At 43.4% G+C, this 26,556-nt stretch overlaps 1 protein-coding gene across 16 annotated transcripts in view; it reads right to left on the bottom strand.

The window, feature by feature from the left end:
- COG2 (component of oligomeric golgi complex 2) overlaps positions 1 to 26,556 on the bottom strand; it is a 53,993-nt gene that overhangs the window by 16,133 nt on the left and 11,304 nt on the right. For 4 of the 16 annotated variants that reach the window (XR_007122569.1, XM_047701366.1, XM_047701354.1 and 1 more), the window contains exons 2-11: positions 17,496 to 17,657; positions 16,260 to 16,325; positions 13,975 to 14,055; positions 12,261 to 12,364; positions 11,119 to 11,343; positions 9,805 to 9,913; positions 8,825 to 9,022; positions 7,077 to 7,201; positions 2,618 to 2,744; positions 353 to 492 (exon numbers count right to left, since the gene is read on the bottom strand). Coding sequence is in view for 15 of the 16 variants with exons in the window: in XM_047701354.1 (XP_047557310.1) it covers positions 353 to 492; positions 2,618 to 2,744; positions 7,077 to 7,201; positions 8,825 to 9,022; positions 9,805 to 9,913; positions 11,119 to 11,343; positions 12,261 to 12,364; positions 13,975 to 14,055; positions 16,260 to 16,325; positions 17,496 to 17,657 (1,337 nt within the window). In the remaining variant the exon portion in view is untranslated. Of the gene's footprint in view, positions 1 to 352; positions 493 to 2,617; positions 2,745 to 7,076; positions 7,202 to 8,824; positions 9,023 to 9,804; positions 9,914 to 11,118; positions 11,344 to 12,260; positions 12,365 to 13,974; positions 14,056 to 16,259; positions 16,326 to 17,495; positions 17,658 to 18,374; positions 18,409 to 26,556 lie in introns of those variants that run through there. The other 12 variants (XM_047701361.1, XM_047701362.1, XM_047701359.1 and 9 more) reach the window with 11 other exon arrangements.

Raw genomic sequence — 26,556 nt, 5'->3', positions numbered from 1 at the left:
GTGGCAGGTGGTGAGAAGAGGAAAAGGCAAAAGAGTGTGCCGCTCCAGAGCCCCTCCTGTCTGCCTCCGTGGATGGCTGTGGAAGTGTCATCTGGGGGGACGGAGCTGGGCCCGGAGGCCACCTCAATTCGAGGCTGGTGTGCGCAGCCCTCTAATCACAAAATTATTTTTCTCTCATGTGAGCCAGGACCTTGACAATCGAGACACCTGCACGTTTCCATTTTAGGTTTTGCTTCCCACGGAAAAGTGCAATGATCTCCAAGAAAAGGCCGGTAAGTGGGGCAACCCCTGCATTGGTATTCGAATTCCGTCTTAGAAGACTGGAGGTGGGGGGAGGGAATAAATTACTGACCTTATTTGAAAATAAACAGGTAAATTCCACTTATTATTGAAGCTGTGATAGGCAGGATGAGCTCTTAGTCTCCTCACACTGGCCTGGGATCCACACTGCTGTTCAAACGCTCTCACAAAATCCATACTTACGGTGTATTTCTAAAAGAAGAACACACAGGTGGGCGTTTCACTGTAAGCACACTAACCAGAGACGGGAACATGCACGGAAAGCTGTAATCCAGAGAGAGAAGGGGAGCCCTAGGACTCCGTTCCCAGAGCCAACAGGGACCTCAAGAGATCGTCCTTCCCAGGTCCCAACTTGAAGATCCTGTAATGCCCAAGTGGTCCGGTGACCGGCTCACGAGCTTACGTGACAAGCTCATCTGGAAACCCAGTGCTCTGCAAAGGACAGCTCTCATGTTCCAGGGCACCCCTAACCTAGCCCACTGGAACGAGACGAGACTGGAAATTAAGTGGTCTCGCTTTCACTGCTGCTCCAGAAGAAGCAGCAGGACAAGAATCAAACCAGGGGAGCAGTCCAGTCCTTTCTACAGACAGAACAGCACGAAAGTGGATGGGGACGGGTGGGAGGACGGGGGGGTCACACCACCGTGAAGAGCAACAGCTGAAACTCACCCAGCATTCATCACCTGTGCACTGTGCTTAAAACTGTACCACTTAATTTCGCCCACAAAACTACCCTACCAGTAACTACTGCTTGTACTTTAAGGACGACATTTCCTCTTCTGCTTAGGCTCCGAGAGAATTTACCCCCAGACGAAGCTAACAGAGGACACAGAACCGGGGTCAGCCAGCGGAGCAAAACCGCAGATGTGGTGAAATGCGGATTCCCTTGTGGGAACTCCAGACGTCCGAGTGCCCAGGCTATTAGGAGAACGTGTGTGGACCTTCCACGGACTTCTTAATTAAGATGGGCTCAATTCTGGCTCACCAAACCATTCACCTAAATTTGCTGAAGTCTGCGCTTAGGCCCGAATTACGGTGCCCTGAATACTACACATTTTTAATTTCTTTCAATTGGTTCTGAGCAACAGATCCCCTGAGTGTGGGGTCTAGGCATGTGGAGTTGAGATAAAAGTATTATTCATCCTTTTGGGATAAAACGTATTCTACCTCTGCATAGGACAGGATGTTAAAGGATTACAAAGATGTTTCTCTCTTCACAAGAAGCATGTCACAGCAATGTGGAAAGCTGAAAGCATTTTTTGAGAGAAACTGACAGATGCTATGCTTGCTTGAAATATACCCACCAACATTAAAGCACTGGTTTAGAATTCTAAAATCAAAGCGCTGTGAGAAAGTGTCATTTCCGAGCTAAAACATCTCCTGAGCCTAACGTGATCCATACAATTCTCTAGAGTACAGCAAAATGTAAAAGGTCTTAAATGGTTCCTGCCTAAATCACTATTTCATTCTGCTTACAGTATCTATTTTTGAAAGCCCTAATTTTCAAAATCACAAAAATCACTGTCACACAATTTACTGAAAGTGACACCAAGTGATCGTATTGTTCAACATACTGTTAACATCACAATGAGTCACGAGGTCAGTGGTATTTCTGGAATAATAACGCTCCAAATTTGTTGTCTTACCTGTTTTTGAAGTCCACCAGCCCCCCAGCTCACCGCACTTACTGCCTGCCTCTCTACGCTTTAAAAATTAACAAGGATTTTACAATTCCATCGATACCTTTTGTTTTGCTTAAAAATTATACAGTACTGGGACGCCGGGGTGGCTCAGTTGGTTGGACGACTGCCTTCGGCTCGGGTCATGATCCCGGAGTCGAGTCCCACATCGGGCTCCCGGCTCCATGGGGAGTCTGCTTCTCCCTCTGACCTTCTCCTAGCTCATGCTCTCTCTCACTGTCTCTCTCTCAAATAAATAAATAAAATCTTTAAAAATTAAAAAAAAAATTATACAGTACAGATCTGCAAACCTACTTTTTCATGGAAAACAATTGCAACGAGATTGGCTTTTAATGGTTTCTAGGATCTTTTTTAAAAAGTGAGAAAATAATATATGTATCTAGTCACAACTGTGTTCAGACTGGATTTTACTAAACATTGTCAAATTAAAATACTTATTCCCAAAAGTATCAGGGACTATTACTTGGATGAAACGATTTTTAAATACATGCTCACTCATGAACTCAAATTTTTATTAAAAAAATAACACCACAGAACCAAGACTCTGCAGAAAACATGATTAGCATCAAGTCTCTGTTTAATATCTTCAAGAATCAAGAGGATGGAGGAAAAGGTACCTCGTGAAATGCATCAGGATTCCCGGGATTAAAAAGAGAAGGCAATTTTTCTTCTAATCCTCGTACTATTTCTGGCCACACAGAGTTCACCAAAAAGTCATATCCAGGAACAGTATTGCCTTTTTCACTGTAGGACAAGAGCAAAATCTCAGTCAGATACACTGTGCTCTTCTATTTACAAAGGGCGAAATTCTACTGTGCTGCTTTTACTAGAAGTTCCTCAGCCTAACACTTATTTCAATCTTTACGAACAACTCTCTCTGTCAATGAGCTGGTTTAGGGCCGACACTTCTATCTTACTCTTTGATCCCAGACTCACCTGGAAGCTGGTGTGTCCTCTGTGGCCTGACTCTTCTATCTATCACACAGGAGAGCAAGCTGGTGTCAGACTGCCTTGGCACAATTCCTCCCCTAATTAGGCCACCGTATTTACACTCTATCTTGGATAAGAAGCAGTCTAATAACACAAGAAAAGCGATCTTCGCATTGAGGTGTTGTAAATGACACTAATTACCAATTACTAACAGCTGTGCGAAGATGCCGCCCTCTCTGAGATCACCTTCAGTTCTCCAGCTGTAGGACTGCTCCGTGTAAAATCTTGATCACAAATTCCGATACAGAATACCTACCACACTAATGTTTTTGTGTGTGTCCATGCTTTATTTTGCATTTTTTAACAAAAGGCTGGACTCTGGATTTCTAGTTCTAGAATTCGACGAGAGGCAGAGGCAACACAGACATGAAGCATTCACTCGGAAGCCAGAGTGCCTGCGTTCAAGTCGTGGGCCCTTTACTTTCTATGTTTTGTTGTCTTCGTCTTTAGATGGACATGACAGCATATCACAGGTTCATCATACGGGTTAACGTCTACCAAGCATTTAGGCTGGGGCCTGGCGTACAGTAAGTGCTATGTTAGCAATGCTTTCATACATAAGTAAGTAAGGCAGATTCCTTAAGTATCTCCTGAATTTAAAGACACATAAATATGTTTCAGGCAAATGCCACCGCGATGATTACCCGCTCCGATGGTTGTATACTGCGTCACATGCTCTACTTTTAAGAAAATTTTCTTGAACAATGGTCAGCAATGCAGTACACGTTCTTATTTAAGCTAAAGTGGGAGTTCTGTAGCTAAGCTGCGATAGCATATTGGGATTTTACTATGCTGGCGTTAAAAATCAACAGAAAAATGCTTTCATAATCTTCCTGCTTAGCAAAAATTATCAGGAAACACAGGTTATAAAGGAAGCTAGGCTTCACTTCCAGAAAGGGATACCAAATAATCTTACTATAGTTTAGTATTGATAAGAAATCCCCTGTGGGTTGGAAGAGGGCTGGGGAGGGCAAAAAAGAAAGAATAACATTAAGGGTTTTAAAACTACAGATGCACAGAGTATAAGCAACATTAAATAACAAGATCTCCACATCCTCAAGGTAAATATCTACTTAAAGCCCCAAAGAGAAAATTTACATCCTCAAGATGAACAGCTGAAACAGATGGCAAATGAGGGAAGTGAATCCTTATTCCTCAGAAGATAAATCCTGCATGGCGCCCGGTGCTGCCAGATTATAAAGGGCATGTGCGGACGCGACACATGGAACAAGTGAAAGACGGACAAGGAAAGCGCTGAGCCGAGCGTGTGGAAACCTGGAGGCAGGAGCTAAGTGGGGGTGGTCAGGGGCAGCACAATCAGGGTGCTTGAGGCAAATGACGACCTACAGAGGTACAATTTAGATTCCTCGGTTAAGCATCTGCCTTCGCTTGGGTCATGATATCGGGTCCTGGGACCAACCCTGCACTGGGCTCTCTGCTCAGGGAGGAGTCTGCTTCTTCCTCTTCCTCTGCTCCTCCCGGGCTCATGCGTTTTCTCTCTCTCTCTCCCCTTCTCCCTCTTACATAAATAAGTAAATAAAATCTTTAAATAAAAAAACATAGATTCCGGGGTGCCTGGGTGGCTCAGTGGGTTAAGCCTCTGCCTTTGGCTCAGGCCATGATCCCAGGGTCCTGGGATGGAGCCCCGTATCGGGCTTTCTGCTCAGTGGGAAGCCTGCTTCCTCCTCTCTCTCTGCCTGCCTCTCTGCCTACTTGTGATCTCTGTCAAATAAATAAATAAAACCTTTGGAAAAAAAACAAAAACAAAAACAAAAAAAAACACAAAAAACCCCATAGATTCCCCAAATTTCTGAGGCTTCTACGTGAATTCGGCCACACTGAAAATGGTGGGAGAACTTGCAAAGCTTTGAAACTTGACATTTCAGGACCAAGACTAGCCTTGTCAAATCTAATGACTGGCTGTTTCCTAACTGTGGTTTCTTTAGTTTTGCATCATGACTTTTCTTCTTCTTCTTCTTCTTTTTTAAAAAATTTTATTTGAGAGAAAGCACAAGCCAGGGGTCAGGGCAGAGGGAGCCAACACAGGGCTCGATCCTAGGACCCTGAGATCATGACCTGAGCAGAAAGGCAGAGCTCAACCGACAACCACCCAGGCGTCTCTACATCATGACTTCTAAATTCTTAATGTGAAATCCAAATCCAGCTAAATCTTCATGATTACTAACTGCAAGCGGCAAAACCAGGCTTTCTCTAAATTCCTGTAATGAAAACAGGGTATTTCAATGGTCAAGTGGCGTATTTATTACTCCAGGTTTTTCTTCCCACAGAACACAAATTCAAGACCAACTACATTGCTTGCTTACTTCATAAAGATTAGGGCCCTCCTTAGCCACAGATTCATTCTTTCATTTTGCAGACACTGGGTAGTTTTATCTTTAAGATGCTGTGCCAGGTGTGGGCAGGAAGGCGTGGGCAGCACAGAAGGGAGCACGTGCTAAGTCTATGGACATCAGTTCTCAATAGATTAAAAGCCAAATGGAATCCAGAGGATGTGCCTAATGGTGAACAACAGGATACAAGATGGTCTCTTGAAAGAAGTAGTACCTCAGGCACGCCTGGGTGGCTCAGCGGGTTAAGCCTCTGCCTTTGGCTCGGGTCATGATCTCAGGGTCCTGGGATCGAGTCCCACATTGGGCTTCCCGCTCAGTGGGGAGCCTGCTTCTCTCTTTGCCTTCCCCTCTGCTTATGCTTTCTCTAATAAGTAAATAAATAAATAATCCAAAAAAAAAAGAAGTGGTATTTGGACTGGAGCTTCATGTGGAGTGACAGGTCAACAGAAAGACAAAGGGAATGTGACAGTCGGGAAGCAATGAGGGAAAACACAGAAGCGCACAGTACAGATAGATGTTCCTCGGCTTATGATGGCCTCAGCTCCTAATAAACCCATTGTTCAGCTGGAAATCTCTTTAGCTGAAAATGCATGGAATACACCTAAGCGACTGAACATCAGAGCTCAGCCCCGCCGACCTTAAATGTGCTGAGAACACTTACAGTATTGCACAGTTGGGCAAAATCCTCTAACACAAAGCCTATTTCACAATAAAGTGTCTGGTATCTCATGTAATTTGCTGAACACTGCACTGAAAGCCAGAACAGGATGATTCAAGTGTGCTGGTTGCTGACCCTCGTGATCACGTGGTTTGCCTGGGGGCTGTGCTCACCGCCCCAGCCCAGCATTACAAAAGAGGATCCCACTGTAGATCGCCAGCCCGGGAAAAGATCCAAACTGAACGCACTACTATAAAAAGTCAAAAAACCATAAACTGAACCAATGTGAAGTCAGGGATCTTCTGTACCAGGTGTGCTAGGGAAGGTCAAGTGCTCCTGTCTGGCCAGGAACCATAGTGGTATGGGGGAAAGTTCCACAGTAGAAAGTTCTACAGCGGAGAACCACTAGGACTCAAGCACCAAGGGCCTCACAGGTTGTGCCAGGAAGACTGGATGCTCCTCTGTGGGCGATGAGAAGCCACGAGCAACTCAGGAAGGCCGCAGAGCTCTGGGCAGGTGGGACGGCCGAGGGCTGCAATGAAGAGGGACAGGTGGAGCCGGGAGACCAGGTGGGGAGAGCCCGCTACCCTGGACAAAAGGCGACAAAGGCCTGGACTGGGATGACGGAGATGGTGGAAGGTAATGGGACATTCATGAAACGGACTGGAAAGCCATGGAAATAAAATAAGAGAGGGAGGGAAAACCGAACAGGACTTTAATCACCATCAGTATAAAATGTGTTGAACTAAACTGAATTGGTATTTCTAGACAGATGATGACATCACAACAATGGAAGGAAACCAATTTTGATTTTGAACCTGGTTAAGGAGAAAGTATAGACAAGAGAAAAGCAGAGGCTCTGGAGTCACAGAAATGTCACCGTCAAGATTCGTCCCCACTCTTCGTTCCCTTCCCTGTAACCCCAGGCGAGCGACACCCGCCTCACAGCACTGGTAACAAACAGGGAAGCGCACACGTTCCCGGGTCAGACAGGACAGCCAGGGGTCAGCGGCGCATGAGGAGGTGACAGGTGGTCACTAAACTGAGCTCAGGCGCATGCACAGCAGTTTACGTCACCTTGAGATGGCGCCTCCTGTGACCTCTCGAAGAAGGCGGCAGTGGTGAGGAACGAACTCCAGGAGCTTGGCATACATGATCTCTAGGCCGTCCGGATGAGACTCAACGATCTGTTCTACGATCACCTAGAGGAAGGAAGAGCGTTTTTTTGTTGTTGTTGTCTTTTAAAGCACCTAAAAGAGAAGTATGAACTCTACACTACAGACAAAAGAATCGAGTAACCCTTAAAAATGCACTTCGCCATTCCTCCTCCCCACTCAACATGCTTTCTAAACAGGAGGTAAGTAACAGCGGCGCGAAAATCTAGGTCCCGGGATTTGGGAACACTGTTCCAACCCTGGGGGACACAGAGGCTGGGGGACAGAGACTGGCCTGAAGCTAAAACATCACACACACTCATCTGTTTCCCTTCTGAGCTTAAAAGCAAAATACTGTGTCTCCAGACAACAGCTCCGTGCCATCTTCACCCTGGCCTTGTCCTCTACCGTCTCCAGAACAGGGAAAGGGCTGAGACGGAGAGCGATGGAATAAAACACATCTTATTTTGCTTTAGTATTTTATTTTTTGTGGTGAGGCTGAGTTGCAGGAGGTGAATGACAAGCATACAAACTTAAAATACAAACATGGCCACAGTTCATCTAATGACACGGAAATGTAAAGTACTTCCCTAATTTAGCATATTAGATTCAGTTCAATGAAAAGGGCATAAATTAAAGAACTAAAATATTTTCATTTAGTGACAAAGAATAACGTGATCTTTTTCACCCCCACAGAGAGAGCTATGAACTGTAATAGGATACATACAAAGAACTGACAGATCATTTATTTTTAGTAGTCCTAATGAAGCTGAGAGGATTACTGAAATTAATCCTTCAATTTCACTTCTATCAATGGGATGCTGTCCCGTTTTAAAACTGGAAGCCTTTCATCCTGAAGTCATGGTGGGTAGCTTTGTACTTACTGGACAGAAAGAACACTCGCACTGGCAGGTTGACTGAAGAAAGCCCTCAAACGCTGAGACTGGCTTCATGATTTCTATCAGCCTGAACCAGATGAAACCGACGCTCTCTAAGTGGGAAATTGCTGAGTGCTGGCGGCCTCACACAGCGCAGCCCGTACTCTGGCCGCTCAGAGGCAGGATACACTGACTCCCTGTATTTAACTGTATCCTCATAGGTCAAGGACACTGGGTAACCAAGTTCCGGACTTAAGGTACTACCCCGCTAACTCGCCCATAAAAGCCCTTTATCTTTGAATATTCCCTCCCTCCCACCTTCCTGGCCTAGCAAACTCCTCCATGGTTTTCAAGACTTAGGCCACATCAATTCTGCGAAGACGCCTCCCCTCACGGACTTTCCCTGCGCACAGGGCTGTCTTCCAGCTCCTCCAGCGGGCACGGGCGCCTTGGTGGGGTCACGCTTTTCGGCAACTTCATTGACGTGTAACTCACAGAAATTGAAATTGACCTGAAAATGTTCTGATCCGTACCTTCTTCCTAGGCAAGTCCCTCACCCCTACTAAATTAAGATGATCCCTGAGCTATGGCATCACTGGAAGAGACCAGAGCGCATGCCTGATTCCTGCCATGCTGACGGGCACCAACCGGGCCCAACCCTTTCTTACAACCAGAAGAGCAGTAACTAGGAGCATCTTCAAGGAAGAGCCCTGAGCTCTCTCACACCCAGTCAAGAATCAAAGCCAGAGTAGATGCTCTGTGTTTGCAGAATAAAGTGCATGGGGGCACAAACCTCATCCATGTACGGTTTCACCAGTACTTGACCGACTAGCGCCTCTGCGTCCCGTGTCTTGTCAATTGTGGCGTAGGTCCGTAGGCAGTGCCGTATGATGTCAACATTGGAAGTCTGAAGACCTTCTAACAGCAGGCCTTCCAGGGACTGCTGCAGCATGGCCGTAATGCCAGCTATACGCTGCAAGAACAGAGGGACAAGGAAAGAAAGGTCCAGGCAGAACAGTTTCTAAAAATTCAAATATATATGTATAATTTATATACATATGTGTTATATATATAAAGCAGGCCTCTAATTCTACCAGAATATATGTAAGATGAAAATCCCAACATTTCCTAGAGAATAACAATGAATCTCTTCTCCCCACGATTTCTTTCTTTCTTTCTTTTATTTTTTAAAGATTTTTATTTATTTATTTGTCAAGAGAGAGCACAAGCACACAAGCGGGCAGAGGCGGAGGGAGAAACAGGCTTCCTGCCAAGCAAGGAGCCCAAGGTGGGACTCGATCCCAGGACCCTGGGATCATGACCTAAGCCAGAGGCAGTGGCTTAACCGACTGAGCCACCGAGGCGTCCCCTCCCTGTGATTTCTTTGAAGGTAAGTCAGCTTCATCAAAGGGAAGTTTAGACAATTACTGAACGACAAAAAGTTATTTGCCTCTTAAGCTACGGAGTAAATCTGACAAGTGTGCATTTAAAACTGGTCAAGGGCTTTGGATAAATGAACTCTGACTACATCATATGAAATTCAGAATTCATTTTACTCGCATAGTTTAGAGACTACACTTGTGTCTTTACACAAAATCTACCTAGTGTGACCCAATGGAAGCAGGGTCCCAAGCAGCAGACACTAAAAGAAAAAATTCAAAGCTAGCTTCAAAATCCTGTAGAGTAGCAATTATCAGGGGGCAATGCTAGGTCAAACCAAAATCATCCAGGAAATTCGCAAACAGCACACTGAAAATCAAAACCAACACTTACTGGTCTTACTTTGTCCAGAAGAGGCATGCCTTTGCTCTGAACAGCATGAAACTGTAACTGGTTAAATTCTGTGGCAATTCTCTCCAAAATCTGTCCAGTCCAGAGGGGGCTAGTAGAGACAATTAGAGAAGTGTAATTCCCAAAGTTGATTTGCGAGCGACCACATCACCTGGTTAGCAATGCTGACTCTGGCGCCCCCCGTGCTCTAACTTTCTTCACAATGTGTTCCCAGCCACAACCCGTCACCCCCGGTGCCCCCCACGCCTTACAGCGCTCAGGCACCTGCACGCCATCAATTTTCAGGACAAACTGTCTGTGCAGCAGGCCCCAGGTGCGGGGGATGAGGAGAGGGGAGGGCGTAGAAGCCACCGAGGCAGCCTGGCCCGGGCCACAGGGCCCAGGCAAGGGGATGGAGCTATTTTAGGTCAGTGTTTTAGGTCAACTGCGTGTTTCCACCACGTTCCTCGGGCTCTCCCATTCGTGCCCTTCTTCTCCCTTCTTCTCCCATTCTCTAGCCCCCTCCTCTCTCTTCCCCTGTCCTACTGTTCATACCCGAATCCCCCTCTTCTTCTCCGCCTGCCTCATTCTCCCTCCCCAGTACCTCCCCAGTACCAACTACTGCTGTCTCCTCAATCAGCTAAAACCGGCCGCCTAGCAGCAACCCAGGAAATCCCTCAGAGCAGCGGACTCCAAGTTTACATTTACCCAACGGCGGAAAGAGCAAGCTCGGTGCTCCGGGAGCTAGTGAGAAAACACTTACAAGTGCATCTGCCACCAAGTGGACTGGATACACTTCCCTCCCGCCCCCCACATTAGAAAGCGTCAACCCCATTCAAAAGGAAGCCGAACAGTGAAAGAAAATAAAATAAAATAAAATAAAGGCCCCGAAGCACCTGCTGGGCTCTTTGAGGCATCCCACATCTGAGGATGGGCAGTCAGGTAGTGAGGAAACACACTGTAAGGAAACCCAAAACATCTGGAGACCCGCGGCAGTGCGCCCAGTCCCGGAGCATCAGAACTAGTGTGGAGGGAAGGCAAGCGATTGGCACGACCAATGCCGAAGCCTAATCCCAACCTCTACTGACTGATCCCGTGGGCATTTCCTATTTATCCTTATCTCGACGTTTCTGGGCCTGGCAAGCATGATGGATTTACCATGCGCCAACGCTGCTCTGGCTTTCCTGACTCTAGAGCTCAGAGCTGCTCTTCTCAAGAAAAAAAGTCCTCCAAGGTAATTCTGAGCAAGAAAGCGCACAATGTCTGTTTATCAAGGACAGCGTTGCAAAGGGCCAGGATTATAGACACAGAGCTCACTGAGGTGTTTCTATCCGAGGGGCGCAGCGGCAATGGCAAAGATGGGAAGAACACTGGAGGGCCGGCTCCCCAGGGACCGAACGAGGACGTGGCCGGAGGGGCTGCAGGCACTGCGGAGGGCCGCAGCGAAGTGGAGCTGCTGGAGACACATGGCCTGCAGAAGGGCCGCGCACCGAGTGTCTGCTAAATGCGGGCGAACAGGGGCAGAAGCACGAGAGCAACGGGCTAGAGACACAAGCATGGGGGGGGGCTGACCATGTAGTTGAACGCCTTGATGTGAAAGGGGGCAGAGACCTTGCACCAGAGAATGGCTTCCTTTGGGATGTGTCCATTCTGAATCTCCATCATGAGACATGTGGAGCATATGGTCTCTCAAGTTCCTTCCAAATCTAAAACCTTAATTCCTAAAATTTAGAAACCTAACTCCGCCTGCAGGAGGGACTGTTAGCCTCACACGACAGAGCATGCAGGGCACCAGGCTACCTTGACGCGGGCAGCCCAGCTGGTACGTGCAGGACCAGCCCGGGCTCCTCCCACTGCACCACTATGCATCTCACGGTGCTGACAGGACCTAACAACTCATTTTCTGAGTCACTCATCTACCCTGCCTGACTGAAAATTCACACCAGGAAGGGAACAAGACAATCACAGTATAACAAAGAGAGCCATCATCTTTTTCCTATTTCATAAGCTTTTTCTTTCCTGTTTGTAAATTTCAACTGGATGTGTCCTACACTGTTTCGTAATAATACAATGCTGGTGCAAAATACATCAGTGGTAATACTCTGGGCATGTCTAGGAAAAAAAAATCTGAGCAAGATGAATGGTAGGTATGCCTTGAAGATCAACAGGATTTTGCTAGTCCTCAGGGAAGGTGATTCCAAATATAAAACTTTTCCACTGGAAGCATAGTGATGTGCTGGAACTGTGGTCTAGAACCAAAGGGTTTACAGGGACGTGTTACAGACGTCACCATTTCATGCTCTCCACTCTCCTGGAGCTACATTCAAAAACACTAAGCCACAAACCTGGATTTTCTTCTTGTTCAGAAATGAATTCTAACTAAGCCCTCCCCACCAAATTGGGCTGGATGTGAAGTATTAATTTATGTGCTACTTAGTTAAAAAAAAAAAAATGCTTACCTGCTCGCTTCGAGTGCAGAGGTTTCTTTAGAACTTTGTGAATTTAAGATTTTTTCAATCTTTTCAACTGATCGAATAACTTGTATAAGCCTCAACACACACATCTATAAAAATAAAAATTAAGCAAACAAAAAAAGTCACCATCTTTACTCTTAATCATCTTTATTTCCCATGCTAAATGCAGGAAAATATAAAACCAAAAGTCAACTCCAAATATGTAGGGCATGCTATATTTTGAATATATCTATGAAACACAGAATTCTCAAGAATGCAAATCTTAGTTCTGGCTTTCTAGAATAGGCACACTTCAATATTCTATTGCAAGTTTATAGAAAAAAAAAACCCCTAGACTTTGCTTTCTCATATTCTATACTCTTATTTCTTCTTTCTCCCATCCTGAATCTTTCTATGGGCATTTCTTTCCTATTTTTTAAAAAAGATGTATTTATTTGAGAGAGAAAGAGAGAGACTGCATGTGAGCGTGCAGGGGAGGGGCAGAGGGAGAGAGAATCTCGAGCAGACATCCTGCTGAGCACAGAGCTCAATGCGGGGCTCAATCTCATGACCCTGAGATCATGACCTGAGCCAAAATCAAGAGCCGGACGTTTAACCAACTGAGCCACCAGGCGCCCCTCCGTTTGTTTTCTTATGGCCCTTTATTCATGTTTTAACTTTGGCTTCCGATCATACTGACCCTCTCAGTTTATATGTGCGTATACCTATCTGCCCAAGCACCAATTCATTAAAGACCTTTTACACTACAAATATTATCAAAGAGGTTGAGGGACATTATGAAAACTCTCATCCTTAAAGAACAAAAAAATACAAAGTCATCCATTCAATAAATAGTTACTGAACACCCCTGGGAGCTTGACATTCGTCCCGACGCGGGGGGGGGGGGGGGGGGGGGGGGACACGAGAAAATGCAAGAAAAACACCCTGCTCTCACAAAGCTTACTGTTTTGTCTGGAAGCGCACGGGAAGCATTCTTTGGACAAAAGCTGTGAGGAGATCTAGAGGCGAATTAAACAGAAGGTCCCCTCAAACAGGCTTCTCCCCACTGAGATTTTAACAAATATGCTAATAATACACATAGAAAACATTGTACAGAGCAGCAGGCCAGAGTCAGAAGCCCGGACTCCCAATGCCCGCTGTGCCCCTACATCATTATGATCATGAATGAAATCGGGGACACTTGAAACTGGAGATAGCACTAAGGGGCGCACTCCCAGGGTGAGCCCTCGGATGTACGGAACCGCTGCCTGTCTCACACAACTGAAACTAAGCCAACACCACATGCTAACTACTGGGAATCGAAAAAATTAAAGTGAACACAGAACATAAAGAACACAGAATCAGAAAATAACAACAAACCTGCGGCAGAATCCCGAGTTTGCTTTAGAAAGCCCACTTCTCCCCTAGTCTCTATCTAATACAGGCCTATTTTCTTTACAGGGCCGCTGAAAATTTATACGGTCGTTAAACTGTCAAGCCCTGCACCGACAACACTTATCACTGTTTCTTGTTCTGGAAAAAGTGAGTGATCTTGAGACCATGTGGGTACCTCTAAAATTCTGTCTCATTATTTCAAGTAGATAATGTGACATAATGCATGAGAGCTTTGAAAAAAAGCTGAATACTGCTGACAAGTACGCGGAGACAAGAGGAGAGGGCTTTAACTGGCAGGCAGCGTAAGAAATCTAGTGGAGGGTACCTTTTTCTTCCTTATGTCCTCTTGTTTACACATTCGTTCATCTACTGCCCGAATTCCTTCACTGACAGATGACCTGAGACTCTTTAAAAGAATAATAAAGAAAATGTATTACAGACGTTGTTTTCTCACATTACCAAGTTCCTACATCTCACTCAATTCCACAGAACTTAATACCTGCGCAGCAGTACTATGCAGATATTGACAAAAACACGATATACCAGACACAATTACTGTTGAGGGGACTCATGATCTGGGGGCAAAATGACACAAAGGCAGGGTCGCCAGAAGAAGAATGACACATATACAGTGAAAGTCGGGGAGGTGGGGGGTGGTTAGAACAGAGAACAGGTAATCTGGAGCAAAGTACAGGGGAGTCTGGAAATGTGACGGGGCTCGAATCAGACTCTGAAAACGATGTGTACACAGCTGCTGAGGTGGGGGGGATGTGGAGAAGAGGTCCATGCAGACGCACTCAGGGTCAGGGTCGGACAGGCACACAGCAGTGTGCACTGCAGGCTTCCTTCTGGAGAGAAGCAGAAACAGGAAGGGAGGGCCAACTTCACTGAGATGAGGGCTTTAGATTCTGCACGTTCTGGAGAATGAGAGAATGTCAAAGCACTGATGCATGATGATGAAATGTGGGTTTGGGAAAACTAGGAATCAAGAATGAAGACCAGAAGACCAGAAAAAGGCAGAGCGCATAGGTAGAGAAACATGTCCAGAAGCTAATGAATAAAGAGATAATTAGGAATTAGGGCCAAAACAAAGGTTAACAGAAACAACTAGAATAAAGTAGGCATATCACAAAAATTCCACAGGAAGGTGAATTAATTCACTCCATCAACATTATGAAACACCTCCTAGACGTCAGTATTGTGGGAGCCCACAGGGATACAATGAAGACAGAAATAGTCGTATCTCAGTGGTCTGAGAATCTCACAGAACAGCTTCAGAGTTGGGACCAGAAAGCAGGTCAGGCCTGTGGCTGAGCAGGACCAAAGTGGCTATAAAACGGGCCATGGAAAAGGAAGGGGATAGGGTCCTGGCAGGGGGCGAGGTAGGATAGGAGCCTGTGCGAACAGAGCAAATCTGCCTCCAGGGAGGGTGTTTGAGAGAAGAGTGGGAGGCCAAAGGAAGGTTGGGCTCAGGAAACAGCACCGCTACGAGGCCCCAGGAGGAAGAGGAACACCAAGGAGGCAGCAGGAGAGCCCCACAGCAGCTGGTGTGGAATCCAACACTGGACCACGAAAATCACTTCCATTCCAAGGAAAAGTACCTTTAACAAGATTTTGTAAAATTCAAACAAGACATAAACCATGGAAAGTATCGGCTAGCTCAAGGCACAACTCAAGATTTTTACCTCTTTCACGAACTCTTTCCTGCCTACCCCTCCCCTGGGCTTCTCAGCACTGACATTTCTGTCACTCTGCATTTTTCTTGGTTCTGACCATGCAGTGTGTCTTCCCTTAAATTATCTTCTCTTTACATTCTCTCTAGGATGCAGGCACTGTCTTAGGGGCAGGATGCATGAGGCCACTCAAGCTAGAGGAGACACACAAGGAAGGATGGAGTCGTTTACGAGAAGTTTACGACAGGGCATCAGAACGGATGGAGGCCGGAAGTCAGGGCACCAGACATGGACAGGGGAAGTGGGGAAGACAGGGCAGCACCGTTTTCTGTTGGAAGAGATGCCACAACTCCCCTCCACAGTTCACCCGGGTGCAGTTCCTATTCCCAATGGCTTAGAGGTGGGGAGTCCCATTCCCACAACAGAGATTTTTCTGAGAGAACATTCAAATGTAACATTTATTAAGTATTACATTTTATTTATATTATCCTTCAGTTCCATTAGGGATTACACAGTTTTTGTAGATCAGCCCAGGAACCTAATCACATGTAAATTACGTGGGGGGGTGGGGTGGGGGGATATTTACAAGATTATAAACTGTTAAAATACAAGTCATTCGTAAATTGGAAACCACTTACATATGACCAAAGTGGCATTAATAAGTTGAATTTGGAAATATGCTTCCTCTCCCCTGACATTTTAAGGCCGTCTACTCTGAGAATCTGTCTTCTTCAAATCGAACATGTTTTTTAGGTTTTTAGCATATGTGAAAACAGAAAATTATTTACAATTCTTCTGAAGGTGAATACTATAATCATGAACCATTAAAATACAACCACCAGTACCACCAACCTAACAGATGAAAAGAATTCTTAGAGAAAAGCCGATAAGGACAACATGCGTCACAGTAGACTGTTTTCATTCACTGGGGACTTACCAGAACTTCTTCTCGTAACTGTCCCAAAGGCACAGAAAGCTGATTGAGGGCTTTGTCCATGCCGACCTAAAGGCAAAGCCAGGTTGGCACAAACACATCACAATCAGGAGTAACAGTGACGTATCTACTTAACGATCAAAGCAGTACCAGATTTAAGTGATTTTTTTGGCACAACCGTATTTTGCTACTTAACTAGCTAAACAACAGAGGTGTTACTTGGCCATTAATGTTGCTCAAAGAGTATGAAAAAATCTGCTGAAATACATGAAACTATAAAAATAAGGGAAGTCATGAGAAACGAAATTTTCCTTAGGAACAATTTGCCTTTAGATGACATTTTAAATGAATGTGAAAAATTTTCACAGAAGGTGAACAGTTCTGTCTGTAATTGATGATACTCAGCCAGCTGATGTGAAAGTCTGATGGGCTATGTCTCTCTTAAACATTATTATAACCCTTGAGAAAAATCCAAATTAAATAGAAATAAAACTTTCTAGGTTTCTAATCCTATTGGGACATTTATCTTAGTGTTATATTTCCCCAAAGCAAATATGCATCATTAATTTTAATGCTTCTTGAAATTCCTGTGGAGCTGTGACTTTCTGTGCTTTTTTGGACAAACAGATTTAAAACAAAATGAAACATCAACAAGGAGATTTTTCTGCCAAGTAATAAAACTCAACATTTCTCAATGGCTTTTACCATCAACTAATAAGCTCATTGCAAATCATTCTTATATTTTTATAAAAACAAACTTTTAAAATATCAATATTGGCCAATGTTCCCTCAACCTAGCTCTGGCTAACAGATATACCTGGGAGTAAATTAAACATTTCTGTAAAAGTGGTGCACATTTGCTCCTACAAATTAGTCTAAACCAAGGAAGATTTCAGGGTAATCACTTAGCAACTAACAAAACAACCCCTCGGATATTATTATCCTTTACTTTTCACTGCTGACTAATGAATTTGAAACATAATCAAACTAGAGCAGCCTTAAATGAATAAAAACTAAAATAAAAAAAATGCATTCCAAAAAGTTTAGTTCTTTTATTAATGAATTTGGTAATTTCTTCAAGTTTCTGGTGGGGGTGGGGGGTAATCAACTGAAAGGTTTCTCAAAACTCTGTCCTTTTAATAAATATGAAGGAGAGAGAACGTGTGTGTGTGTGTGTGTGTGTGTATGTGTGTGTGTGTGTGTGTGTGTGTGTGTAGGACTTGCAAATTTCAGGTTTACCAAGTTTGTGGAAAGGTTGACAAAATCTGCGTAATCCTTGTTGATGAGCTCAACCATGGCTGTTTTAAGAAGTTTATAGTAGAGTTCCAGATCTCCTCTTAGTTCCTCCAGCTGGACACGCTTCCTACAGTCAGACACAAAATGATCGACGTCGAAATCTTCCTGAAAATCAAACCAGAAAGAAAAAATGACTGTACTGATATCACATTTTACCTATAAAAATAAAACCAGAGAAAGAATAAAAGAGAAACGCCATTCTATTCATTTAAGAGGCCGTATTACTGCAGGGGAGCACACACAGGGACATCGGGGGTCTGCTCACTTCAGAATGGTTTGGGAAAAGGGGCCCCTCGCCAAGACCATTCTCTCCTGTTGCCTAACTCTACAAGGCACTTTATTTCTTTTAATTATACATTTCAAAGAGGCTCTTCTCAAAATAGAAACAGCTTTTTCTTCTTAATTTTAAAAGTAACAAATGTTCACTGTCAAACTTTCAACCAACAAAGAAATACTTATATAAAAGAGTAAAAAAAAAAAATCACCCACTCTCTGATGCTCTGCAGTTAAGCACTGTTAATGTTTGTTTGTTTTTTTTCACTATGTAACACTGCAATTCACATCCTTCCAGACTTTGTTTTGGTCTTTCTCTTTACCTTTTTTTTTTTTAAAAGATTTTATTTATTTGAGAGAGAGACTGAGAGAACAAGTGGGAGGAGGGGCAGAGGGAGAAGCAGACTCCCCGCTGAGCTGGGAGCCTGATGCCAGACTTCATCCCAAGACCCTAAAATCATGACCTCAACGGAAGGCAGATGCTTAACCAACTGAGCCACTCAGGTGCCCTAGTCTGTCTCTTTAAAATATAAGTAACTTTCAGGGCACCTGGGTGGCTCAGTGGGTTATAGCCTCTGTCTTCAACTCAGGTCATGATCCCAGAGTCCTGGGATCAAGCCCAGCATCGGGCTCTCTGCTCAGCAGGAAGCTTGCTTCCCTGTCTCTCTTCCTGCCTCTCTGCCTACTTGTGATCTCTGTCAAATAAATAAATATTTTTTAAGAAAATAAAATATAAATTACTTTTTTAAAAAACTGACATATAATGGAAACATGTTAGTTGCAGGTGTACAACATAAAAATTCCACATTTTTATCTATTTTGAAATGATCACTGTAATATTAATTAACATCCATTACCAAACATACATTTTTTTTGTGCTAAGAATTCTTAAGCTTTAGCAACTTTAAATATACAATGGAATACTATGCAGCCATCAAAAGAAATGAAATCCTGTCATTTGCAATGATGTGGATGGAACTAGAGGGTATCATGCTGAGCGAAATAAGTCAATCAGAGAAAGACAATTATCATATAATCTCCCTGATATGAAGAATTTGAGAGGCAAAGTGGGGGGCCTGGGGGGTAGGGAAGGAAAAAAATGAAACAAGATGGGATCAGGAGGGAGACAAACCATAAGAGATTCTTAATCTCACAAAACAAACTGAGGGTTGCTGGGTGGAGGGGGTTAGGGAGAGGGTGGCTGGGTGATGGATCGTATGTGCTATGGTGAGTGCTGGGAAGTGTGTAAGCCTGACGATTCACAGACCTGTACCCCTGGGGCTAATAATAATAATTATATGTTAATAAAAAATAATAAAATAAATATACAATAATATACAGTTATTATTTACTACAGTCACCATGATGTACCTTACATACCCAGGGCTTATCTTATTAACTGAAGTTTTTACCACCGGACCCCTTCATCCATTTCCTCCACAACCCCATCGCCTTTGGCAACCACCAATCTGTTCTCTATGACTTCATTTGTTTTGTTTTTTAGATTCACATATGAGGGAGATCATACAGTATTTGTCTTTCTCTGTCTGACTTATTTCACTCAGCACAACATCCTCAAGGTCCATCCATGTTGTTGCAAATGGCAAGACTTCCTTCTTTTTATGGATGAATAATATTCCATTGTATACACACGCATTTTCTTTATCCATTCACCCATCGGTGGACACTTTAGTCATTTCCAAGTCTTGGCTGTTGTAAATACTGCGATATTCACTACCGTGAGTGTAAGTCTTGTTGGCCACTAGAGCCAGGTGATCTAGAGGTACTCCCTGGGTAGCAACTGCAAACCTTGGGGCATCATACGAGCATGCAAGCTCCTTTCTAGGAGATACCAGAAAGCAGAAGCGAGGCAGAGGGACAGCACAAAGATGGCACCTGTAAGCTCCATCTTTGGAGAATACCTTACTAGGCCCCCAGATCCCTGTTAAATTAGATGCCTGCCCCTCAGGGCTTTAAGATAAGCAAATGAGCCTCTTTCACAGAAATCGGAATGCTTTTCAGCGTGCTGCTTCTGTGCTGAGTTCCAGGGTGGGTGAGTCTACTTGCGCAACTGCTTTAAGAACTGCTTCTCCGTTTGCTACAGCTTTGTGGGTCTCATGGATGCAAGCCCTGATGGCTTTCGAAGCTAGATGTTTTGTGGTCTTGTCTCCCAGATGCAGGTCTTAAAAGTTGGGGTGCCAGAAGTGGGGTTCAAACCCTTTGCTCCTCAGGGAGAAGCCTGGGGTTTTGAGTACCCTCCCAATCCTAGGTTGCTGTACCAGGGGTGGGGTTTATGGCAAGACTGAATCCTACTTCAATGTAGGTTTTGTTCTCATTCACCTAACGTGTAGGAGTCACTCAGCTAGTTCTAGGGTTTTTTCCACAGGAAATTTTTCCATGTGGAGCTATAGATTCAGTGTATTTGACTGAAGAGATGAGTTCAAGATCCGTCTATGCCACCATCTTGAATGGAAACCCCAGACCTTCTCTATGTATGTGTGTACACACACACACATACTCTCTCTCTCTCTTAATACTGTAAGGGCCTATTCAGCCAGAGCAGTCCCAACCCAGTTGAACTGCCATTTTGTTGTAAAACTTAAAATGACCCTGCCCCCCACCCCCAGGGGAACTTACTCTAAAAACAAGTCCCAGGTAACAAAGTCCAAATACAAGGGTAGGTCAGGCCAGGTGGAGTTATTCAATCAGTGGGGGCGCATACTGTCTCCTAGCTACCAAGGAGTATGGGCCCCGCCCTTTGGGCACCTTTTGGGCGCCAATTCTGAACAAGGTAATAGGCTGGTTCAAATATCTACTAGGGTAAATTGTAATTCAATTGGTCACCTAGCATGACTGTGCAGCTTTCTCTGTGTGTTACAATTTCATTGGCCACCTGTGGCCAGGCCCAACCACATGGCCTTTGCTCTATAAAAGTTAGCCTGTGAAACAGAGAGGGGTCGCCCTCTCTGTAAAAGGGGCGGCCCCCACCGGTCTATTTGACCATCAGTTTGATTCTTGATGCTTGGCCTGAAATAAAGCTTTTCTTGACCTTTGCTTTATATCAGTCTCGCTCCTTTAATCACAGACCCATTATTGGGGGACCCAACAATACTCATGCTATTCTAAACTATTTCCCATCTAGAGGCGCCTGGGTTACTCAGTGGCTTAAGCCTCTGCCTTCAGCTCAGGTCCCGATCTCAGGGTCCTGGGATCAAGCCCCGCATCGGGCTCTCTGCTCAGCAGGGAGCCTGCTTCCCCCCTCTCTCTGCCTCCTTGTGATCTCTATCTCTGTCAAATAAATAAAACCTTAAAAAAAGAATAAAAAAAAAACCCATTCTATAAAAAAAAAATTTCCTATCTAAAAATATAACTTCAATATCTTTTTGTAAAACACATACATTTCTATTAATATTTTATGTGGATGTTGAGTGTTCCATTGAACAGATGTTCCAAATCTTTCATAACCTATTTCCAAGTATTGGTCTCACAGGATTAGCTATGCTGTGTTTCCTCTTTACAATACTGTGATGCCCCTGGTAGGCTTATATGCTTAGAGGCAATAAATTACTATCTACTTCCCCTGTGACTTTGCTACTCATTGACCTGTTTAGTCAGCAAGAATCAAATGTGATGATTCTCAAACTAGTTAAGGACACCTACACTTACTTCGTAATTATATAGTTTCATTAAACACAATGTAAGCCAACAAAATATGAGTAGAAAAAGATCACAGTTCTTACGAAAACTAAGACGGCTACTTTGGAAAGATTTGATACAAAGGAATCAATAAGAAAATTTTTGCTAAGTTAGGTATGGGTGAGATGACCACGTATCAGGTAAGGAGGGGGTGATCACAGGATTCTCACTCAATTCAGTTAAAGAAACTGAAACATAGAAAGCTTTTTTTTTTTTAAAGATTCTTTTTATTTATTTGAGACACAGAGAGACAGTATGAGCAGGAAAAGGGGCAGAGGGAGAAGGAGATTCCCTGCTGAACAGAGAGCACAACCTGGGACCCCATTCCAGGACCCCGAGGTCATGACCTGAACCGAAGGCAGATGCCTAACCTACTGAGCCACCCAAGTGCCGTGACAACTCTTTGGAAATCTAATCAGCAGCCAGTTCCCCGAGAAAAGACCCGGCACTGCTTCAGTGGAGAATAAAAGTACATATATTTTTTCCAAATAAAATGCTAAGAACTATATGCACCATTCCCTAAGAGTACTTGTTTAAACTGACTTTCTTAGTTAATCAACCATAGACCCAACCCTGATAGTGTCAGAGAGGAGGACTTCATACCAAACCGTAATTTCACAGTCATCTACTGAAAACCACCTGCTTCTTAAACTGGGGCCCGAATTAGCCTGGACCTTTCTCTCTCGAGACCATCTCAGACAACACCTTACATCATAGTTATGTAGTACGTCACGGGATGCGGGTCTCAGTTCATAATCCTGGCCATGCTACTCACCAACTGTATGCCTTTAGGTTGATCACTTTCCCTGCCTCAGTTACACATTGTTGAAGTTCTGAACTTCATGATGGCATTCTAAATTGTGTAACTGGGACGCCTGCGTGGCTCAGTTGGTTAAGCGTCTGCCTTCAGCTCAGGTCATGATCCCAGTCTCCTGGGTTCGAGTCCCACATGAGGCTCTCTGCTGAGCAAGGTGCCTGCTTCTCCCTCTGTCCCTCCCTCCTGCTCCTGAACTCTCTCACTCTCAAATAAAATCTTAAATAAATACATAAATTGTATAACTTAGCCTCAATGAACAAATGCTATTAGGTAATATTAGTACTCAACTTACCATTTATGTATTTGTTCTCAGATAAACAAAAGTTGCATTAACACATGACTAAATAACTCGGAACATCTGTGAATACTGGGTTAGGCAGCTTTTGCTGTGAAAAGCAAACCCAAACTTGCAGTGCCATAATAAAGACCCATTTTACTTACCAAGAATGGTTTTACTTTATAGTAGATTTATATAGTAGATTTCCCAAGTATTTAAAAAGAAAGTATTTACAACCCATACATTTAAGGTCAACTGATTTTTCACAAGGATGCCAAGACCATTTAATGGGGGGGGGGGGACAGTCTTTTCGAGTGCCTACTACTGGGACAAGTGAATATCAACACGCAAAAGAATGAATTTGGAACAGCAACTTCACACATACACAAAAATGTAACTCAAAAGGGATCAAAGATTTAAATATAAGAGTAAAAACTGTAACACTCTCAGGGAAAACAGGTGAAAATCTGTATGACTTTGGATTGGGCAAAGCTTTCTTAGATATGATACACAAAGCAATAAGAAATAACAGATAAGCTGAACTTGATCAAAATAAAAACTTTCGTGTGTCAAAGGACACTACTGAGAAAGTGAAAAGACAACCCACAGAATGGGAGAAAGTATCTGCAAATCATTTGTCTGATAAGGACCTAATAACCAGAATATGCAAAGAACTCTTAGAACTCAACAACAAAAAGAAAAATAGCCTAATTTAAAAACACGCCAAAGACTTTTGAATAGACATTTCTCCAAAGATGATACAAAGATGGTCAAGAGCACACGTTGGGATGTTCGACACCCTTGGTCATCGGGGAAATGCAAATCAAAAGCACACGGAGATGCCACTTCACACTCACTAGGACAACTACGGTAAAAGAAGAAAAAGAAAAAGAAAAAAAGAAGAAAAGTGCTGGCAAGAAGGCAGAGAAGCTGGAACCCTCCTGTATTGCCAGCAAGAATGTAAAATGGTGCGGCTAAGGCAGCAATCAGCTCGGCAGCTCCTCAAGAAGTTACACGTACAATTCCCCAGCAATTCTACCTCTAGGGGTATGACACCGACAGAACTGACAACAGATGTTCCTGCCACAATCTGTACATGAATATGCACAGTAGCACTGCTCGTAACGGCCAAAAAGTATAAAGCCAACGACCATCAACTGATGAATGGATACTTAAAATGTGGAAGAGCCTCTTACACAGCAATAAAAAGGAATAAACTGTTACATGCTACAACACGAGTGAAGTCTGGAAACATTCTACTCTCAGGTTAAAGGAAGCCAGACACAAAGGTCATGTTTTATATGATTCCATTGATATGAGATGTTTCAGAAGAGGCAAATCCATAAGAATAGAAAGATTCATGGTTCATGCATAATTCATGAATTGCCAGGGAATAAGGGGAGGGGAGAATTGGAACTAAGAGGTTTATTTTTCGGGTGATGGACATGTTCTGGAATTAGACAGTAGGGACGTATGTACCACATACATAGTAAATATACTAAAAACCAGAGAAGAGTACACTTTAAAATGGCAACTACTATGCTTTGTGAATTATATCTCGATGAAAAATGAAACAACTTAGGGACGCCTGGGTGGCTCAGTTGGTTGGACGACTGCCTTCGGCTCAGGTCATGATCCCAGAGTCCTGGGATCGAGTCCCGCATCAGGCTCCCAGCTCCATGGGGAGTCTGCTTCTCCCTCTGACCTTCTCCTCGCTCATGCTCTCTCTCACTGTCTCTCTCTCAAATAAATAAATAAAATCTTTAAAAAAAAAAAAAAAATGAAACAACTTAAATATCAACAAGTTAAATGCTCAGATACATTAAAAAAATCTAAAGTAACACTAATCACAGGAACACTGGAGAAGCTATATGAATTTCAGACAAAGCAGATTTCAGAGCAAGGAAAATTATCAGGCATAAGGAGGAGCATTAAATAATGATAAAGAAATCAACTGACCAAGAAGACACAATTATCCTTAACGTATATGTGCCTGATCAACGCAGGTGAGACACAACCTAACAGAACTGCAGGGAGAAATAAAGAATTCCATTATCATAGCTGGTGACTTCAACACTTCTCCATCAGTAATGGGCCGATCCAGCAGCAGGGCAATAAGGATCTGACAGATATGGTGCACTCTTTCATCCCAGACAGGGCGCACTCAACACCACCATTGATTAACATACGACAGACGTCCACAGACAACTTCGCCCAGTAATAGTGCAACACACATTCTTCTTAAGCTCATAGGGAACACTCATCAAGACAGAATAATTCTCGGGGTGCCTGGGTGGCTCAGTGGGTTAATCCTCTGCCTTCGGCTCGGGTCATGATCTCAGGGTCCTGGGATCGAGCCCCACATCGAGCCCCACATCGGGCTCTCTGCTCAGTGGGGAGCCTGCTTCCCCCTCTTTCTCTGCCTGCCTCTCTGCCTACTTGTGATCTCTGTCTGTCAAATAAATAAAATCTTAAAAAAAAAAAAAAAGACAGAATAATTCTGGGCCACAAAACACAACAAATTTTTAAAAATAAAAATTATACCAAGTATGTTCTCAGACCACAGTGGAATTAAAAATCAGTAACAGAAAGATAGCTGAAGAAGTCCAAAATACATGGAGATTAAATGGCACACTTGTAAATAACAGGAGTCTCAACAAAATACAATGTAGCAAAATGTGTGGGATGCTGCCTAAAGGGAAAATACAGTATTGAATGCAAATATTAGAAAAAAAAGATTAAAGTTAATAATCTAAGCTTCCATTTTAGGCAATAACAACAAAAATTAAATCTAACGTAAGGAGGGGCGCCTGGGTGGTTCAGTTGGGTAAGCGTATGCCTTTGGCTCAGGACATGGTCCCAGGGTCCTGGGACAGAGCCCTGCATCAGGCTCCCTGCTCAGGGAGGCTACTTCTCCCTCTCCCATTCCTCCTGCCTGTATTCCCTCTCTCACTGACTCTCTCTGTGTCAAGTATAAATCTTAAAAAAAAACAAAACCTAAATTAAGTAGAAAAAAAATTAAAATTAGAGCAGAAATCAATGTAATTAAAACCAGGAATTTTTTTTTTTAAATCAATAAACCCCAAGTCTGTTTCTTTGAAAACATCAATAAAACAGATAAACTCTTAGCCAGGCAAACAAAGAAAAAAAGGTAGAAGACATAAATTACTAATATCAGATAAAGAAGGGAGGGCTACTGCTAACAATCCCAATTACTGTAAATTCAACCAGACATTTATGGAAGAAATACTACACAATTCTCTACAATCTCTTCCAGAAAGTAAAACTAGAAGGAATACTTCCTAAATCATTCTAGGAGATCATCATTACCCTAATACCAAAACCAATACTGCAAGAAAAGAAACTACAAACTAGTATCTCTCATGAACACAGATACAAAAATCTTCAACAAAAAATAGCAAATAAAAGCAAACAGTATATTAAAAAATTATACACCAGGATCATGTAGGATTTATTCCAGGTATGCAAGTCTGGTTCAACATTAGAAAATCAATGTGATCCATCACATCAACAGAAAACAAATCACATGATCATATCAATGAAGGGAGGAAAAAAACATTTAACAAAATCCACACCTCTTCATTATTAACCCTCAGGAAACTAGGAATAGGAGGACTTCCTCAACTTGATAAAAAATGTTTCCAAAAATCCACAGCTAACATGATATTAATACTGAGAAAATAGAAGACAGGAAATCAAGGCAAGGATGTCCCTCTTACTACTACTATTCAACACTATACTGGGAGGCCAAACTAATGAAATAAGTTAAGAAAAGGAAATAAAAGGTGTACAACCTGGGAAAGAATAAAACTTTGTTCACAGATGACATGACTGTCTACAGAAAATAGAAAGACTTCATACCCCACACCCACACCCACACCCTCCTGAAACTAGTCAAGTGATTATAGCAAGACTGCACG

The sequence above is a fragment of the Lutra lutra genome, chromosome 14, assembly GCF_902655055.1.
Source record: "Lutra lutra chromosome 14, mLutLut1.2, whole genome shotgun sequence".
NCBI classification, from domain to species: domain Eukaryota; kingdom Metazoa; phylum Chordata; class Mammalia; order Carnivora; family Mustelidae; genus Lutra; species Lutra lutra.
This window is presented reverse-complemented; position numbering and strand designations above follow the sequence as displayed.